Consider the following 19,587-nt stretch of genomic DNA (forward strand, 5'->3'; position numbering starts at 1 on the left):
TCCATAACAAAGCTAGCACACAACTTGCCAATTTTGTGCTGCTGATTGCTATCTGTCTGTAACAACCTTTTGTCAATGTTGTCAATGTATAAATATATAGTTACACACATACATACAGTTGGAGTAAGAATAAAAAGGGAGAACAGGATACACTGTCAGTTTCATCTTTTATAAAAGGCTTTTGCAGCTTTCTCCCTCTCTGTGCTCAGACTACAGAAAACATAGTAAGAATAAAAGCAGCTCTCCAGCTTGTGATGCACAGCTGTGGAGCAGCCCTGGGCTTTCAGGGATGACATTTATGGCTGACATCAGGTCTGAGTATTTGCATTGGATTTTAGTGTCAGCATTGGAGGTGGGGCTTAGCAAGGACTCTGTTTTGTGTTTCTGATCTAGCTAAGAGGCAGCTCTGCCTGGAAAGATACTAATTTCCCCCCTTTCTGCTATCCTGCTTGGATCTGACTCCTCCCTCCTGCAGCTCTGAACAGCGCAGGCTGAATCAAAGAGCCTCTCATTCTCTACTATGTTTCTCCCTGAACCAGTTTGGCTTGAGCATACCTGACATTCTGCCTTCATTTCAACTGAACTCTCGAGTAAGGCACATTGTCTGCTATCTGTCAAAAGTGAATGGTATTTTATTTCCGCAAGAACCCAATTTAATCATCCTCTTGCACTTGGAAGGATTATAAAGAACCAGCTCAACCCCCAAAGTCTGTTTTAAGGAGGAATTGCTTTTTTGTCAGCATCGTGCGCTCTTTGGTACATGTGTTAATGTTTCCTTTGATTTGATGGAGCCTGCTTTTTGGGTGTGAGCTATCTTGGATTTAGAGGACACACACATCTGAATGTATCCTGATCAAGTGTCAAAAAGGAGATTCTATGAAAACAAAGAAGAAACTTGTGATGTGGAGCAGTTCCGATTCATCTGACGAAAACTTGCGGAGTCGGTGAGAAGGCAAAATAAAATCCCTAACAACCATGTCGGTAACATCTAGTCATTTCCCACTGAATGGGACAAGCCTCTTTACTGAAAATCATGGCATTAGGGATATAACCAATGGACAAAGAACTTTGAATATCTTTCTTTTTTGCTTGATGTTTATAATTACGCTCACTACCCTGCTGGGCAGCATTTATTCACTAGTGTCCTTACTGAAAATTCAAAACAAAACCACACTTTCAATGATTGTGATTTCCTTGTCTGTGGATGATTTGATAAGTGTGGTGCCAGTCACTATCTTTATGCTCATGCAGTGGTCAAGCGAGGCACTCCCCCAGCCTCTGTGTACCACATCAGCGCTGCTTTATTTATTTCAGGGCATTTCTAGCAATCTGAAAGGTACTCTTATAGTTTCTTACAACTTCTACACGATCAACAAAACTGTGATGTGGAGTCAGTGGACCTCCAAACAGCCAGTGAGCATGATATGGGCCATTCTCACTATCTGGACTGTCAGCTTGCTGGTGTGCATTTTGCCTCTCTGTGGTTGGGGCACCTATGTTCCCACCTCTTGGGGTTGCCTCACAGATTGCACCAGTTCCTATGTCCTGTTTTTATTCATTGTCTACTCGCTGTGCTTCTGCCTTCTCACCGTGCTTTCTGTCCCTCTAACTTACCAACTGTTGTGCTCAGATGAGCAACAGCGTCTTTATGTCAATTACCAGGAAATCACCAGAGGCTATTTCACCCCTGGGACGCCCCCAGTCTGTAGCACCGCCCCATCCCTTTCTCTGGAGGACCCCGTGGATAAAACCCTGAAGCATTTCCGAAATGCCTGTCCCAGCTCGGAGATAGTATTCAGGCAAAGCCCAGCTGAGCGCTGTGGGCTGGACTCCCATTGCACAAACAGCGTGCAGAGCAGGAGCTACACTGTGGAGTTTGCTCAGAAACGATTCTCGCTGATTCTTGCGTTGACAAAAGTCATTCTCTGGCTTCCAACAATGGTAAAAAGTCAGACTTCTTTGCATATTTGTAATGATTTATTTACACAGGGAGAGAGTTCGTGTGATATTAATTGAAACAGTCATCCAGCAATTATGAACAGCATAAATCACATCCATAGAAGTCATTTCAACTAGAGCTGTGTTTGTCTGGCTTTCATCAGGATTGATACATTCATACAAAATCAGTGCATTTCAAAAATGAAAAGCCAGATTCATCATTGTTTTTCCAGTTTTACATCAGTGTAAGCCACTGAACCCAGCACAGAGCTAGGCTAATGGTAGGGGTGAATCAGGTTTTGTGTTTCAAGCAGTCTGGCAGGCATTGGGTTGACTCTCTGAGATCTGTGAGTTTTACTAAGGCAGATTGTTTTTCCTCCATCCTCACAGTTCTGAGTCACGCCCTTTGCCAGTCATCTCTGGGTAAGAAACTGAAGCTTGTCTGAGAAGTGATGAAGAATGTTTGTATCTTTGTAATTATTGAAGCATTACAACATTTTGATGCAATGTATGGAAAGGATAAATATAACAAAGGATACTTACAAGTGAGTCCTTTGCTGGGCATGTGAACATGTTGGGAATTGTTCAGTGTCATCCTTGTCCTATCAATGTGTATGGAGTCAGCCTCTCAGCTCCTATCCATAAAGAATGAGAATTATCATGCACGTGAAGCCGAATCCTGCCTGGCACTGAGTGCCCTCAAACCCCATTGACTTTGGGAGTGGGGGATGCTCAGCGCCTCACTGGATTGGCTCAGTCATCCCTAAGAATTGCTTGGAATCTGAGCTGCTTCTTTGGCAGACCTCAGGCATCAATATTTATAATTTCATTTGCAGCATAAGGCATTCTGAGAAATAGAGAGAGAGGGAGAGGGACTGTATGAGGACATTTGTCTTCTAGCATCTGTCAAAGTCACAAAGCCTAGCAGGAAATCAATGAAAATCTGTGATCTCTATTTTTGTCACATTAACAATGTGATGTTTTTGTTATTCCTGGAAATACAGTATGTGACTGAAGTGATTTAATTTCTTAATGTTCTGCCTTTCAGATACAGATGGCTGTCCAGCACATAGTTGGTTTTCAAAGCCTTTCCTTTGAGACATTCAGTTTTCTGCTGACTTTACTAGCTGCCACGGTCACCCCTGTGTTTGTTTTGTCAGAACGCTGGATCCACCTGCCCTGTGGCTGCATCATTAACTGCAGGAGGAATGCATATGCCATTTCTTCAGAAGAAAGGAAAAGTAAGTGTGGGAGGTTGAAGGATGGGATATTGGTTTAAGTGATGTTCCATATGGCAACAGACTGTTAGAGTAAATTTTATAGTAGATTGCATAGAAAGTTGTCTGCAACAGTAACAATACTCTGCACTCCTGTAGCATATTTCATCTGAGGATCTGAAAGGTTTTCATGGACATTAATCAAATATGCCTAACAACATACCTATAAGATGGCTAGAGAGCATTATTATGCCATTTTACAGGCAGGGAAATTCAGGCACAGAGAAGTTAAGTGACTTGCCCAAAACCACACAGCAAGTCATTGTCAAACCTTCTAATGAAAACTATGAGTTCAAACTCTGACTCCTCCCCTAACCTCCTCCCCACCCCTAGAAAAACCCATCTGCCAAAATATGACATGCATTAAGAAAATACATTGACTGTGCTAAACACATTTTAAAAACAGGCAAAAACACCTCTGAATTCTGAGTGACTTCATGCCCCGGAATTACAGGAATTTTGTCAATGAGAGAAAAGGCCGTTCGGATCCTACTGCTCACACATCCATCATGCAGCCACTGAGAGGCCTTCGATGTTGACAGGACCTCAAAGCCACAGCAATGTGTTGCAATTACTTTCACATGTAATAATTATAATAGTTTTCTGTATTAGCCATTCAGCAGTGAGAGCTACTTGCAGATGTAGCGCCTGATTATCTTCTCGCTATAAGGGCCTGATCCATAGAAAATTAAAATCGGTAGAAAAATTCTCATTGACATCAACTGGTTTTGGATTAAACTCTTGTTCCCTGTTTATACCGGTGTAACTCCATTGACTTGAGTGGGTTTACGCCTGATTCTCATGGGAGTAAATGAGAGGAGAACAAGGTTCATGATCTTCAGAAAAGCACCTTTTGGTTCAAGTCATTTGTTCTCTCTGAATTGGATTCTTCTTTCAAATCCAGACCATGAACTTTTAACCACTATCCCAAGGAGAGTGACTGCAGTTTGTCAAGAAAACTATTAATTCCAGATACAGCTTTGCTCTGAATCTAATCTAATACTTACAGAGGTAAACTTATGATGATGGTAAAGAAACAATTATATAATAATGTAAATAGTAGGGCTGTCAAGCAATTAAAAAAATTAATCGTGATTAATCGCACTGTTAATAATAGAATATCATTGATTTAAATATTTTTGAATGTTTTCTATGTTTTCAAATATATTGATTTCAATTGCAACACAGAATACAAAGTGTACAGTGCTCACTTTATATTTATTTTTGATTACAAGTATTTGCACTGTAAAAAAACGAAAGAAATAGTATTTTTCAGTTCACCTAATACAAGTACTGTAGTGCAATCTCTTTATCATGAAAGTTAAATTTACAAATGTAGACTTATGTACAATAAATAACTGCACTCAAAAATAAAACAATGTAAAACATTAGAGCCTACGAGTCCACTCAGACCTGCTTCTTGTTCAGCCAATCGCTCAGACAAACAAGTTTATTTACATTTGCAGGAGATAATGCTGCCCGCTTCTTGTTTACAATGTCACCTGGAAGTGAGAACAGGCACTCGCTTGGCACTGTTGTAGCCGGCATCACAAGATATTTACATGCCAGATGCACTAAAGATTCATATGTCCCTTCATGCTTCAACCACCATTCCAAGGGACGTGTGTTCATGCTGATGACGGGTTCTGCTTGATAATAAACCAAAGCAGTGCGCATGTTCATTTTCATTATCTGAATCAGATGCCAACAGCAGAAGGTTGATTTTTTTTTTTTTTGATGGTTTGGGTTCTGTAGTTTCCGCATCAGAATGTTGCTCTTTTAAGACTCCTGAAAGCAAGCTCCACACCTCATCCCTCTCAGATTTTGGAAGACACTTCAGATTCTTAAACCTAAATCTCACATTAGTACCCTCTTTGTGTTTTGTCAAATCTGCAGTGAATGTGTTCTTAAAATGAACAACATGTGCTGGGTCATCATCCGAGACTGCTGGAACATGAAATATATGGCAGAATGTGGGTAAAACAGAGATGGGGACGTACAATTCTCCCCCAAGGAGTTCAGTCACAAATTTAATTAACACATTTTTTTAACAAGCGTCATCAGCATGGAAACATGCCTCTGAAATGGTGGCCGAAGCATGAAGGGGCATACAAATGTTTAGCATATCTGGCACATAAATACTTTGCAATGCCGGCTATAAAAGTACCATGTAAATGCCTGTTCTCACTTTCTGGTGACATTGTAAAAAAAAGAGGGCTGCATTATCGCCTGTAAATGTAAACAAACTTGTTTGTCTTAGCGATTGGCTGAACAAGAAGCAGGACTGAGTGGACTCGTAGGCTCTGAAGTTTTACATTGTTTTGGTTTTGAGTTCAGTTATGTAACAAAAAAATCTGCATTTGTAAGTTGCATTTTCACGACAGAGATTGCACTACAGTACTTACATGAGGTGAATTGAAAAATACTATTTCTTGTGTTGATCATTTTTACAGTGCAAATATTTGTAATAAAAAATAATACACACTTTGATTTCAATTACAACACAGAATACAATATATATGAAAATGTAGAAAAAGATCCAAAATATTTAATACATTTCAATTGGTATGCTATTGTTTAACTGTGCAATTAAAACTGTGATTAATCACAATTAATTTTTTTAATCGCAATTAATTTTTCTGAATTAATTGTGAGCTAACTGTGATTAATCGACAGCCCTAGTAAATAGAAATGCTTTGTTTTTAGGATGTTCGAGCTAAAGGCTATTCTGGATTTTTAACAGAATAATGGTTGAGTTTTTGATTTCACACTTAATACTATCTTTTGAGAAATAGACTCTATATGCTGAATAAAGATACTATTTTATAAATGGTTCTCTGTACTTTGTGTCTTAAAATGTTTTTAGATAGATTTGTGAGGAAAATGCTTTCATGATTTGATAAGAGACATACCTTTTAATTTCTGTGTCTAGTACTATGAAAATGGGAATGCAGGGTGAAGAAATGGAGGGAATTTATGGTAGAGGAGAGAAGTAATTAAGGGGATATGTGGAGGTAGAGCACTCTTACCTTAATTCCTGAACTACTATATCAACTAAAATAATTAGAGTCCTGATGTTAGAATATATTTTTATATGTGGAATGTATATATTGTCTCTGTATGAAAGTAAACTGATTATGGAATTAGTTCACCTACATGATTGTTTTCTAATGTAGAAATGTATTTTTCTTATTTTCCTCTTGGCACTGAAGTACAGTTCTGATTGATTCTCAGAAGTAGAACATAGGGAGGCTGTGGAATCACTGGAGGTTTTTAAGAACAGGTTAGACAAACATCTGTCAGGGATTGTCTAGATAATACTTAGTACTGCCTCAGTGTGGGGGACCAGACTAGATAACCTAATGAGGTCCCTTCCAGTCCTATATTTCTATTATTCTAAGTGTATTTTTCTGAAAGCATGCTATGTTATCTTTTTGGGGTTTGGGGAATTTCTTATTAGCTGAAACTGAGATACACTGTGAAATGAACCATAATTTGGTTATTTACTTCTAGTATAACTTTTATAAGGCTTTGCAAATCCTGTTCTTTAAAAAATGATTGGTGAAACTATTCCTATTTTCTGGCAAAGAACCACCTTCAGAACATAGAAATTCTACCATGCTTTGACAAAGGAATAAATGAGCTAATTACCAGAGTGTCTATAATGCTATGATTAGTATTTAATTTTCCATAATAATTCATATATTATGGATATCAAAAAGTCTGTTGTTAAAAGTAACCAACTTGTATTTTAGTTTTAAATTTACAGATAAAATTAGGCATTTTTAAAATACATTTTCTAACTGTGTTTCTTGTATGTAACTTTTTTATGTTTTAACTAGAGCTTTTCTCTTTCTGTTTAGCAAAAAGGAGGGGTTTTGAATTCAACCTGTCATTCCAACAAGGTTATGGAATCTACAAGATATCCCATGAAAGCCACCACCATGATGATGATGATGATGGTGACGATAACTCTATATCCTATCATAACCTGATGAACTATGACTGTGAAAACACACAAGAATCTCAGAAAGTTAGCAGCAAAATCCTTAAATCTGCCAAAATTGAGTTCAGCACCATACCCATCGAGGATAGCTCCATGTTTAAAGATTTCAGCAAGGGCAAAAGTACGGAGACTAAACAAGAACTTGCCAAGGACAAAAGCATGGACCGTCTTCTTTCTGACAAACTAGGAGCCTTTAAAAGAGAGGAGGTCAGAAACTTTGACAAATCAACATTTTTTGAAGCGCAGGAAAGAAGGCTGTCTCATGAGGAGAGCCGTAAACCAGAACTCACAGATTGGGAGTGGTGCAGGAGCAAATCTGAAAGGACTCCCCGTCAGGTAGAGCATGGTTTTGTTCTTCATTCTTTTTTTCTTCTTTTGAAGAGTTTTAAAGAGTTCTTGTATAAAAGCATCTTAAAATACATTTCTAATTTTGTTGAAAAATTCCCTTCAGCTAAACAGGTTCTAATTCCAAATATTTAAAGCCATATATTTTGGCAGCCTCTTCTCACTTCCCATCTATTTTCTAATTCTGCTCTTGGAATTGTGTCCCATTTGAACCAGTAGTCTATGAATTTTCCTAAAGTGCTACATGTGTTGAGGTGGTACACTATAATAAAAAGTTCAGTGTGAAGGGTTTTAAATGATTTTAAGTTTACATTGTGACACAATGCTCCTATTAACCAAAAGATCAAATTTTCAAAAGCAGTTTTTAAATGTGTGCCAACACTTTTTCATGCCTAAATTTTGGATGGGCAAAAATGTGTAAGCATGAAAAAATGAATATGTAGAAATACGGGAGTGAAGAACATGTGTGCAGAAATTGGTGTGCCTAATTTTAGAAGTTCAGTGAAGGCCCCTATAAAAACTGACCCACCAGTTCAAAACAGCTATAATATATATCAGTGATCTTAGTTGATTCACCTCTGATGTGTTAGTTCTCTAGAAAGGAAAACAAAATCAAACCTATTTGAAATGTCTAAAATGAGCATTAATACATTCTGCAATTCATAATTAAACAATATATAGACCCTTTAATGTTTTGCACTTTTGCACGTGTAGCTTTTCCTATGAGACTCTTCTGTGTGTAAGAATGGATGCATTAACCACACAGGGCAAGATTATGGCCCTTGCTGTATGCTTGTACAGGAGAGTAAAGGACATAAAGAACCCTCTTCTTCTCCTGCCTGCAGCTGCCGTCAGTCTCCTCCCACTCAGATGGGAAGAGAGTGCATGGAGCCTTGGATTTCCCTCCCTTAACATGCCAGCCAATGCATCTGAGCTGGCACAGAGGGGGAAGTAAGCTGAACCAGGAAAAGGACTGGCACTTTTCTTCCCCCATGAAACAAGAGAGGAAAGGGGCTGAACTGTGACTCTGACACTAGTTGTTCTTACTCTGGGCAGACTGTCAGATGGGAATCTATCTCATGGTAGGCGTTTTAGCAGAAGACCCAAATGAAATGTGACATGTCCTTTGGATGACATGCCAGGCATTTATTTATTCATACAACTGAGTGAAATGCAGTTGACTGTGGATTTCAATATGGGTATCAAGATTACCGTTCTTTTGGACCCACAGCATTGCAAGTCTTAGTATGATTATCCCTTTGATTGCTTTATAACTTGGATAGTTACTAACAATGAGCAGTGCTCAGGAGCTGGTTAGTCTTCTAGTGCACTGTGGAATAACTGGTTCAAGATAAACTCCTTATATACGTCATTTTAGTTTAATGATCTACTTAGGTGTCCATAAACTGGTCTCTTATTGTCCTGTAGATAAAGGACCTAATTCTGCTCTCACACTCAATTTACGGTGGTTTAATTTCATTGGCTTGAATGCAGTTAATTATGGCTTAGACTAGAGTAAGAGGAGCATCAAGGGCATAAGATGTATGTCATGTAAAACTGGGCTGGTCCTGATCCTGCAATCTGGTCTGACTCATATGCCTGCAGAGATTCCCACTGAAGTCATTCTAGTTTCTGCAAGGTGGCTGGGATCTGCCCATGTGGATCAGTTTGCATGTTTGGGGCCTACATGCTTCCTCTTCCACGTGCCCAGCACTCATTCGTGTACTCTCTACCATGCTGATGACATATCAAGAACTGTTGAGACATAAAATGTATACTGATCTCCTTAACATGGTGATATTTTGCTATGAGAGCTCGATTCTAATGCCATTGAACCTTCATGGGTGTTAGGGACACAGGAATTTTTGCATTGATTTCTGACTATAATTGAGTTCAGCACCTAAAAGAATTCCTGTTACTGGTGACTACTTAAAGCTGTCATTTGTAACAGTAGCACTGATCATTTGAAATGGGATCCAAAAAAATAAGCACGGGTATAGAACAAACCTACGCCACATTAATGTCTTGTATACTGCATCAAAGACACAGGAGGACTCAGAAATGGGTACGACTATTTGATTTTCCATAATTAATGTGTTTGTTTTAGGAGGGTGGAAAGGCCTAGCAAGAAGTGATGCTGAAGAAAATCATGTTGTGCCTAACAGAAGGGAGAAAATATTTGTTAGCTAGTTCATCTGTATTGAATAAAAAGATCGTTGGTATTGTAATGCAGTCAATGCACACTTGGGTTTCCTGCCTCCTTAAAAGTTCATGATTATGAACTAAAGGCCAAATACTGGCTTCAGGATACATACAACCCTCAACAGCTATATCTATAATGGCACCTGTAGTGAGCAAGTGTTGTGCCTCAATCCTGTCTCCCCCAGGACTGTTGAGTTTACAGTCCAAAGACTCTTTACATGTTGAGCTGTGGAAAACATTCCAGGACAGGTTTTAGGAGTGATAAAGGGTAAAGCATGTGTTGTTATTGCACAGCCCCATGATCTGCCCCTAGCTTGTATACTCCTTCTCTAGCTCGAAGTGGTCATGCTTCTGCACAGCGATTTTTGGCCTGCCTTAAATAATGCCAATAATGATATTTTAATAACCATGAATGTGGCTCATTTTCAAGTTAAACCCCATGGAGGCTCTTTGAGGGGAGCGTTGCCTACGCTGTTTTGTGTCTGATAGTCTAATCACTGCTGTGAATTGGTTCTGAGACACTTTTAAATATCGGTCTTGCCTACTCACTTTCAGATGTCACCAGGCTCCTTCGGTTAAATCCTGAAGGATGTGATCTGACGATGAGATGTCCGAGAACAAACATGGAGCATAGGCAAAAGAATGTAATGCAAAAGACAATACAGAGCTTTCTTCATTACTGAATTACTGGTCAATTTGATCCTTCGTTTTATTTGATTGAAACCTCAGGAATCAGGTCACTTGTTTTGTAAATAACAAAATTTCAGACCTTTATTCTGATTGCATTTGACACTAAGGAGTGCTTAATTAGTTCATTGGCCATAGGAAAAACACCATTTAATCAATAAGGTAGTCTCCTACTGGCTTTTATACAGGGTTGTAATGCTGAAGAAAAACAAGAATCTCTCTCCTTAAATGAATGAGCAAAATATTACACGTAAAATGAAAGACGAGAATGCTCAAGAAAGATGGTTAAAATTTAAAAAGCTGCGTTACTGCATCAGTGACATTTTAGGACACTACTGGGCTGTGTGAATTATTGTAGGTCCACTGCCCTCCAGTGGTCACACATATAAAACGACCAGTTGCCTATCCAAGTGATAGATTCATAGATATTTAGGTCAGAAGGGACCATTATGATCATCTAGTCTGACCTCCTGCACAACGCAGGCCACAGAATTTCACCCACCACTCCTACAAAAAAAACCTCACACCTATATCTGTGCTATTGAAGTCCTCAAATCGTAGTTTAAAGACTTCAAGGAGCAGAGAATCCTCCAGCAAGTGACCCGTGCCCCATGCTACAGAGGAAGGCGAAAAACCTCCAGGGCCTCTTCCAATCTTCCCTAGAGGAAAATTCCTTCCCGACCCCAAATATGGCGATCAGCTAAACCCTGAGCATATGGGCAAGATTCATCAGCCAGATACTACAGAAAATTCTTTTCTGGGTAACTCGGATCTTATAGGAATAAGTGGAAGACTCTGTAAGCTCCTGGAACACATTTCCGGGGTAGGTGATAGGGTTTAATTATCCCACTTGCCAGAAAGCAGGAAAAAAGGGTTAATAAGATTCCTGGGAAAAGAGGAAAAGTACCTGCCATACCCCGAAGGGAATATCTAACTGCCTAGGTATGGAGGGAGGAGATGACAACTGGGTCTGATTAAAAAAGTAGGCTTTTTAAAAAGGCAAGATTAGGTCATGGGTGTGGTCTTGGCTCCCAGGGAGGAATTTGCCTTTCCTTTGAGAACCCTGCCTACAGGAGCCAACGCTCAACAGCATGGTGAGTGGGACACTGATCTTGGACTGTTTGGGATTCGTGGTCCTGTTTGTTTAGCATTCCCTGCAGAATGGGGAATGTGGTGTGAGTTGACTTTTCCAAAGGGTTGGGGTCTAACTGAGAGCTACATTAGGGATCAGGAAGGAATTTCCCCTCAAGTCAGATTGGCAGAGACCTTGGGGGTTTTCACCTTCCTCTGCAATATGTGGCACAGGTCACTTGCGGGTTTGAATGAGAGTAAATGGTGGATTCTCTGTAACATGAAGTTTTTAAACCAAGATTTAAGGACTTCTGTAACTCAGCCAGACGTTATGGGTGTATTACAGGAGTACATGGGTGAAGCTCTGTGGCTTGCGATGTGCAAGAGGTCAGACTAGATAATCATGATAGTCCCTTCTGGCCTTAAAGTCTATGGGTCTGAAAGGCTTTCATTAGGACCTACAAATGGAGGAGTGTGCCATTGTTTGTTTGAATCCTGAAGTCACCTGAAACCCTGCTGGTGCTGCCATAGTGGGCTCAAGTTAAATCAATAGGGGCAGATATTTGGGGCTGGATGGCTCCTACCTGTTCATAAAATAAAGAGACTATTTGAATATGTTGGATTTACTCTCCCTTTTTTTAAAATGCAAGTGTTTGGTCACTTACAGCCTGCAGAGATGAACAGTTGTGCTCTTTGCAAAAAGTAAATGACCATTCAGCAGTTTTAATGCATTGGCCTTTGCTCACGTATCCTGTATAATCTAGTTGACGAAGTCAGATCATGCTGTAATAGGCTTATCACTATCTGTGACTGTCCTTGCGGTAGCCTCCAGTCACTTTTTCAACCAGAACTCCTCTACCATTTTCTTTGGCTGTCCTTTCAAATTGCTCGTCCTGTTGTGACTTCTGCTTATAGCTAATGCCAGCATCTCTCTGTGAAGCAGCTAGCAGTGACTGCATGTGGCTGGCTTCCTTTGCCCTGGAGACTGTGTTTGTCACTTCTTGGACAGACTACTTCACCACTTGCCATTGCCCAGAATCCCAATTTGTGCTCTACTGACATTTTCCAAATTCTAACAGAGTGTGTGGTTGTCAGGCTATTATGCTTCGAAGGTCTAAAGTTCAAGATGCTAGTTACAGGATCTCTTTGTTTCTGACATTCAACTCTAACTTGCAGATCTCCACAATGCTGACATTTGCCCCGTTGGCGAGAAGGGCAAGACAAGGAGATTCCCACCAGGATTAAAAGCAGAATTAAACTGCTGGGATCTTGGGCTGACTTGGGAGAAAGGATTGTACATGATTAATAAAACAACCATGTAGGTTAATTAATATTTGCAAAGTGTTTTGAAAAAGCAAGGTACAGTGTAAGTGCTAAGCAATATTGGGCCAGGTCCTCAGCTAGTATAAATCTGCATATCTCCATTGACTTCAGTGGGGTGGGATCAGCTCTCAGATCTGTAAAGAAGAATTTTAATAACTTAGTACAAGGCACATAAGTTTAAAAGTGAACTTTAAATATTGTTGCAACCAACTAAGTGGACGTACATTTTTATGTGTTGAATGCCCAAATAGCAAAGGACATGGGACACTCAGCTTAAAAACTAGCTTTGGGCTAACTCTTCAAAAACTAAATATCCAGTATTCTGCGGGTTATACTTGTTGGAGCAATGGACCTGAACCATAAGGACGTGGGCAGGTGTTACCTAGTTTTAAAGGGTTTTTTTTTCAATAGCTGTTTCCAAAGATTCTGAAAAACAATAACTGTAGAACTTTCAAAATCATGTAAAGTTATTTGGCGAGGGGAAAGGAAACCACTTATTTGAGCATCTGCTGACTGGCTCTGTCATACCAATTAGTTCCTAGTAACAGTGATGTCTGAGTAATGGATTTTTGGAGCATTCTAGTGATAAGGTATGGACAGAAAATCCATGGATGTGGTTAGCTTTATTTTCCTCTTACAGAAGTGTAGTTGCAAATTTAAAATTAGAGCGAACAAACTACCAGGAAATGTACTGAAGGGAACCAATAATTTAATATAAATGCTGTTTATATATTATATACAATGTTTTAATAATCTGGAGATGTAAGTACAGTACATTGTGATCAGCAGAGATCAACTCTCATTTAGCTTTATACTGGCTATCTTACATTCAGGAGGTGCATTGCAACTGGTCTTCATGCTTTCGTGCTAGGGAGGAGCATGGTTTGCCATGTTGCTTCCTGTCTGCGAGTGGAAAGCATCACATTTCCGCCATTTAACTGGGGAACGTGCTCACAGTGTAAGTGCACATTATCAGACAAGAATGCTATCAGTTCTGTCATATTGTTTTCCTTATGGCCAGGTCAGTGCTGTGCACCAGTTTCAAGGTCTGGATACAAGGTGAGAGAAAAGCAACATGGGGGAGAGAAGGAAGGGGGAGTACACTCAGTTACATACCCATGTTACTTTAGAGCAAAATAGCTGTAAGTCCACTTTGTTAAACGGCAACGCCTAGGAGCCTTTTAAAAAGCACTATTTAAATGCAGCATAGAAATCAAGAATGCACTTCTCTAACCCAGGTAACCTCCTTTTTCGAGTCTACCTTTTAGGGAGACCATTAACTAATTTACCACCCTCATTCTCCCTCACCCAACTAATTGCAGTCAGCCAGTTCCAGTGATTACATAACTGCTCTTTAACAGCACAGAAAGAAATGGTTACTACAAAGGAGCAGGGTATAAAATGGTTACTACAAAGGAGCAGTTTTTATACCCAGAAGCTGGGCCATATATACAGAATATCCTTCCCCTTTATTTAAAAAAAAGGATGGTTTCCTATAATAAAGGTTCAGAACTCTGTGGTCACTCTATAGTAACCTCTAATGTTTCGGGCTGTCCCTGCTGATTATGTATTGCAGTACATTTTATATGGGCTCCCATCAAAATGAACATGGAGTAGATTTGACTGGGTCCTTTCACAGACTGTTGTCTCACTCTATCTTTGAGAGTTGACCTACACCTACTGTACCAGTTTGGGGTCCAGTACGGGGTGGGCAAACTTTTTGGCTCGAGGGCCACATCTGGGGAAACTGTACGCAGGGCCATGAATGTAGGGCTGGGGCAGGGAGTTGGGGTACAGGACGGGGGCGGGGAGTGGTATGCAGGAAGGGGCTCAGGGCAAGGGGTTAGGGTGCAGGAGGAGTGTGGGGTGCGGCAGGGGGCTCAGGGCAGGTGGTGCAGAGTGTGGGAGGGGGCTCAGGGCAGGGGGGTTGGGGTGCAGGAGGGATGCAGCAGGAGGCTCAAGGCAGGAGGTTAGGGGGCTGAGGACAGGGGGTTGGGATTTGGGGTGCAGGAGGGGTCCAGTGTGCGGGCTCCGGCACTGCTTATCTCGAGCGGCTCCAGGGTGGCAGCGGCGCACAGAGGGGCTAAGACCTTTCCGGCAGTAACACCTGGGGGTGGGGTGGGGCAGGCGGCTCTGCCGCACGCTGCCCTCACCTGTGGGTACTACTCCTGAAGCTCCCATTGGCTGTGGTTCCCCATTCCCGGCCAATGGGAGCTGCGGGGGGCAGTGTCTGCAGGCGAGGGCAGTGCATGGAGCCGTCTGCCCTTCCCCCTCTCAGGGGCCGCAGGCACATGGTGCCAGACGCTTCCGGGAGCAGTGCAGGGCCACGGTAGGCAGGCAGCCTGCCTGAGCTCCGCTGTGCCATGGGGCTGGCAATCCTGCGGGCTGGATTGAAAGCCCTGACGGGCCGTAGTTTGCCTTCCCCTGGTCTAATATATAATATTCTAGTCGTACCCTACTCCAGATGTTAGACCAAACTCCTCTCTGGTGTAACTCATTTTCTCTTCAGTGCAATTACCTCAGGGATTCATCTGATGGGTCCATATCACCAGTGCATTGCAACAGCTTTATATTGCTGTAACTCCACTTATTTCTTTTTGTCACAGCTATGTTTGCTGCATGCATTTTCTATGCCATTTTGTGTGAGGATTATTCTTCTTTGAGCAACATTAACAGAATTATAGAATCATCATAATGCCACTAGAACTATGGGTTGAGCTTCAACAATTCTCTTTACTGCATGTGCAGGCTATTAGCCCTTTGGGCCCTATCCTGTGATATTTTTTACGAGCAGTCATGACACCAGTAGACCTAGTGAAGTCAAGTAGTCAGTGCTAGTATTCATGTAAGATGGCAGGTTTGGGCCCCTTACTTAGCTTAACACTACTTGCTGGGTGCAAGGAAGCAAGTCTGAGAGAGCAGGGAATGAAAATGTCTGACAGAACACGAAACGTTTCTTCTTCCACTTCTAAGCCTTCCAGAACAGATAGTTTCAACTAGAAGTAAACTCATCATTGCTTTTTTATAAAAAGTATAATAGGCTCCCATTTTTCAGTCTAACCTCTTTATGGGATTTAGCTCAGGTATATTGGGAATTTGATTTGCAGGCTGTCTGAATTATTGTGAATTTTTATTACTTTAAATCTAATCATGAAGGTTGAGATTTCAAAGCTGAAGAAGTGTTTTTTTCCTACCCACGAAAGCTTATCCCCAAATAAATCTGTTAGTCTTGAAGGTGCCACCGGACTCCCTGTTGGTTTTGTGTATACAGACTAACACGGCTGCCCCCCTGATGCTATGGGACGTAGATGCACAGTTTCTATTGACACTGATGGGAATTGACCACCTAAATCCATGGGCAGATTTGAAAATCTCAGTGGAATTGTGTTTTCTCTGATAGATGGTTCTTTAAAAACAATATTTAGAAATGTTCCCCAAAGTGTTTATTTTGATCATGTCCATGTTTGTTTGCGCAAACGTTCGGGGAATGGCTGTTTTCCCTCCAAATACTTGGATACATATGTGAACAAGGCTCTTCACTGTTTGTTACTCATCGCTCATTATTTTCTCGCTCTGAAAGTTTCCCATGACCAATCAAGGAGCAGAAATAATCCCATATTAAAAAAGCCTATATTGTCAATAATTTAGTCACAATTAAGAACCAGACCAGATCTAGCTCTGTATTGGAATTCATAAATGGTTACTTTAGAAATAAAATTTGGAAATTAAGGTAGGAAGCAGTACGTATTCCTATTTACTTGCCATTTTGTTTAGTAACCGCTTGATAAAGTTTGTGAAACCATGCAATGTCAGAATCGTTGGGCGGCTGAATACAAGGTCCAGCAAACACGAGGTCAGCTCCTCAGCTGGTGTAAATGGAGCTATTAACAAGAAGACTTCCCCACTCAGTGTGGCAGCCTTGATAGCTATAGGCTGAGAATGAAGTAGTTAGTTATGCTTCTGCCAGGCAAAATACAGGTGTTGGAAAGCTAAGGATCTCCAGCCGTACAAAAATGTAAGATATAGGATACAAACACTTAGAGTTGGAGATCCAGATTCAAGTAGCTGTGATGGGAAGGGAGAAAGAGCTTTAGCCTTAGCCTGGAGGGGGGGATTCCTGAAGCTGTAGTGGCTATAATGCACCCTCTCTGCAAAGGGAAGCTGAGCGGAGCTATGTAGCGGCAGATACTTTGGAGCCTCTGCGTTGCCATAATCCCAGTCTGACCCATATCCTGCATGCTGGCAAGTAGGGAGCCACCCTGGTTCTCAGTTCCATACTGCACAGGAGATGTGCGCCCACTGCATTTCCTTGCCCCCCACTTGCACATCAGAACTGAACCACTTTTGGAGCTATGGAGGAGGAGGAGCAAAATTTGTCCCTAAGATGCAATTCATCAAAATAATCTTTAAAAACCTTCATATTTTCAATAAATTAGGGTAAAATAGACTTAGGGCAGCAAGCTTCTCCTGCTCTGGAGCACCTAAATCCTGTAGGAATGCCATCTTTTACGAGCTATAGATAGCACCTGCTCCTATCCTTTTTCTGTATTGTGTCTGTTTAGCATGTGCAACAGGATAGTCTCATCTGTTTGTAAAGGATCCAGCACCCTGCTGGTGCCATATAAATAACAGTAATACAATATTCACTTGCTCCTTTTTGGTCAAATCAGCACCCGGTGACATAGCTGGTCCCCGGAGAGGCAAGCAGAGGAGGACTCAAAATTAAATCTACTCAAAATTAAATCTACTGCGTGGCTCAGGCTCAGAGACCTGTGGGCAGCTGTATTCACAAATTTCCCTATCAGGAAATTTAACCACAAATTAACCTTTTTCAAAATTAATTTTCTATTCAGTCACAATAGAGAGAAATAGAACAATTTCCTTGGTGATTCTTCTGGTTTCTTTAAATGCCATATTTATATAGAGCTCCGTTTCTGGAAACACCCTACTCTGCATGGCCCATTGACCTCAGTGGGACGACTTGTGGAGCAAGGACCTATACAGGATGAGTGAGGGAATCAGAATGTGGCTCACTGTGATCAAGGAACGAGTGGAAGTTATCAGCATGGTAAACTAAATGCTAATCTGATTAATGAGAACATGCATATCTTGTAATACTAGTTCATATTTTATCTATCTTTAGATTGGCATGTGCTCCTATTTGTCACTTCTCATCTATTTATAGGTTTCAGAGTAGCAGCTGTGTTAGTCTGTATTCGCAAAAATACTCCGACACCTCTCTATCCTCTTCTCCCTTCCTTCTCAAGTTCCTTCCTTGCTCCTCTGTCACCTTCTAGTAGATTTGCCTGACTACCTTGTTGCCCCAAGAGCTATGTTTCTGCCTCTGTTTTAACTATGGTAAAATACTAACACAAAAATAAAGCTTCTGTAATTTTTTTTTCTGTAATTTTTTCTTTTCAAGCAAGGTCTCTGCTGAAAAGATATGGATAGAGGCAGAATTAACAGATGCAGTGTTTTGTACTAAATCAGAGTGTAGATGAATCAAAATTATCGAGGGATATCTTGCTTCTCCCACTAATGTTAATGGAAGTCAAGTGGCTAAATCCATACACAGTACATTGAAAATGTACCCCTTTCTGTCTTATAAAACTGTCTAATATATTTTCTTCCAGTTCTGTTCCAATGCAATGTGTGTTCAAAGCTTATGCTGGTAGGTATATGCAGTATTCCCCAAGTCACCAGGTAACTCCAGTCTCATACATTCTAAAATCTTCCTTTTTAACTGGAAAATAATTCATTTTAAGAGACAGTGTACCTTTCCCTCATCATCAAACTTACAGATGTTGAGAAAGGTGTTCTTCCACGCTGCCAGATTTTCTATCTAAAAACTCTGTAGGGAAAGTGCACTGAGTTCTGATCTCACCTCGGTGTCACTTCAGGCACAGCTGGGAATAGCACCTGGGTCACTGATGTGACAGAACCAAGTTTTATCCATTCAGCTACACTGCATCTCAGAATGAATGTGCAAAATCTACAGGCTTGGATATACTGTCTCTAGTCATTGTGCTACCCATTAGATACACTCCCTCCCAAAGACAGAAGTAAAACCCGGGATTCCTGATCTCCAGTAGACTACTATTGTCTAGCAAATAGTTTTGTAATCCACTAGTCAAGTTTGTGTTAAATCCATCTCTACAGAGTGGTCCACCTAGGGGATAACAATTCCTCCTTTAGCTTAGCTAGTAAAGATCTGTGCTGGAGATCTCAGAATATGGAGTTCAAATTCAGCTGATAAGCCATGTGAGGGAATTCTTATTTCTGCAGATGATGGAATTTGTCTTTCTAGTTTTTTAAAAAAGCTAATTCACACAGTGAGATGGCATCCTTAAAAATGGATTTTATAGTTGCACACCATTATCTATCATTATGTATGGTACAGATGTTAAGAACATTTCAGTCCTTTCGTCACATTTTGTGTCATACAGGTTTGAAGGTTGAGAGTCAGACTGTCTGACCTTGCTCTAAAAACACTGGGGGAAAGAAGAGAGGGGAAGCGGAACTGAAAAATAAATAGTGCTAAAAAGTAAAACTGGCTCAAGGGAACAAATGCCTTAATCCAGTAGCTGAGGATATGTAGTTTGGGGTAGTGGCGGGGGTTTGAAGGTCAGAGATTTCCAGGGGCGTTGGAACAATTTGTGTAGTGGGGGTGCTGACAGCCACTGAACCAAACAGTAAATCCTGTATATGATGGATACCACTTCAAGCCAGGGGGTGCGG

The 19,587-nt window shown here is 40.8% G+C and overlaps 1 protein-coding gene across 1 annotated transcript in view; it reads left to right on the forward strand.

Moving 5' to 3' along the window:
• The first annotated feature begins 426 nt into the window (after positions 1-426).
• Positions 427-19,587, forward strand: part of GPR149 (G protein-coupled receptor 149) — a 37,468-nt gene continuing 18,307 nt past the window's right edge. Inside the window, exons 1-3 of the mRNA XM_048864882.2 lie at positions 427-1,941; positions 2,987-3,179; positions 7,079-7,557. Coding sequence (XP_048720839.1) covers positions 976-1,941; positions 2,987-3,179; positions 7,079-7,557 — 1,638 coding nt within the window. The 5' untranslated portion in view covers positions 427-975. The remainder of the gene's footprint in view (positions 1,942-2,986; positions 3,180-7,078; positions 7,558-19,587) is intronic.

This window comes from Caretta caretta, chromosome 9 (assembly GCF_965140235.1).
Source record: "Caretta caretta isolate rCarCar2 chromosome 9, rCarCar1.hap1, whole genome shotgun sequence".
NCBI classification, from domain to species: domain Eukaryota; kingdom Metazoa; phylum Chordata; order Testudines; family Cheloniidae; genus Caretta; species Caretta caretta.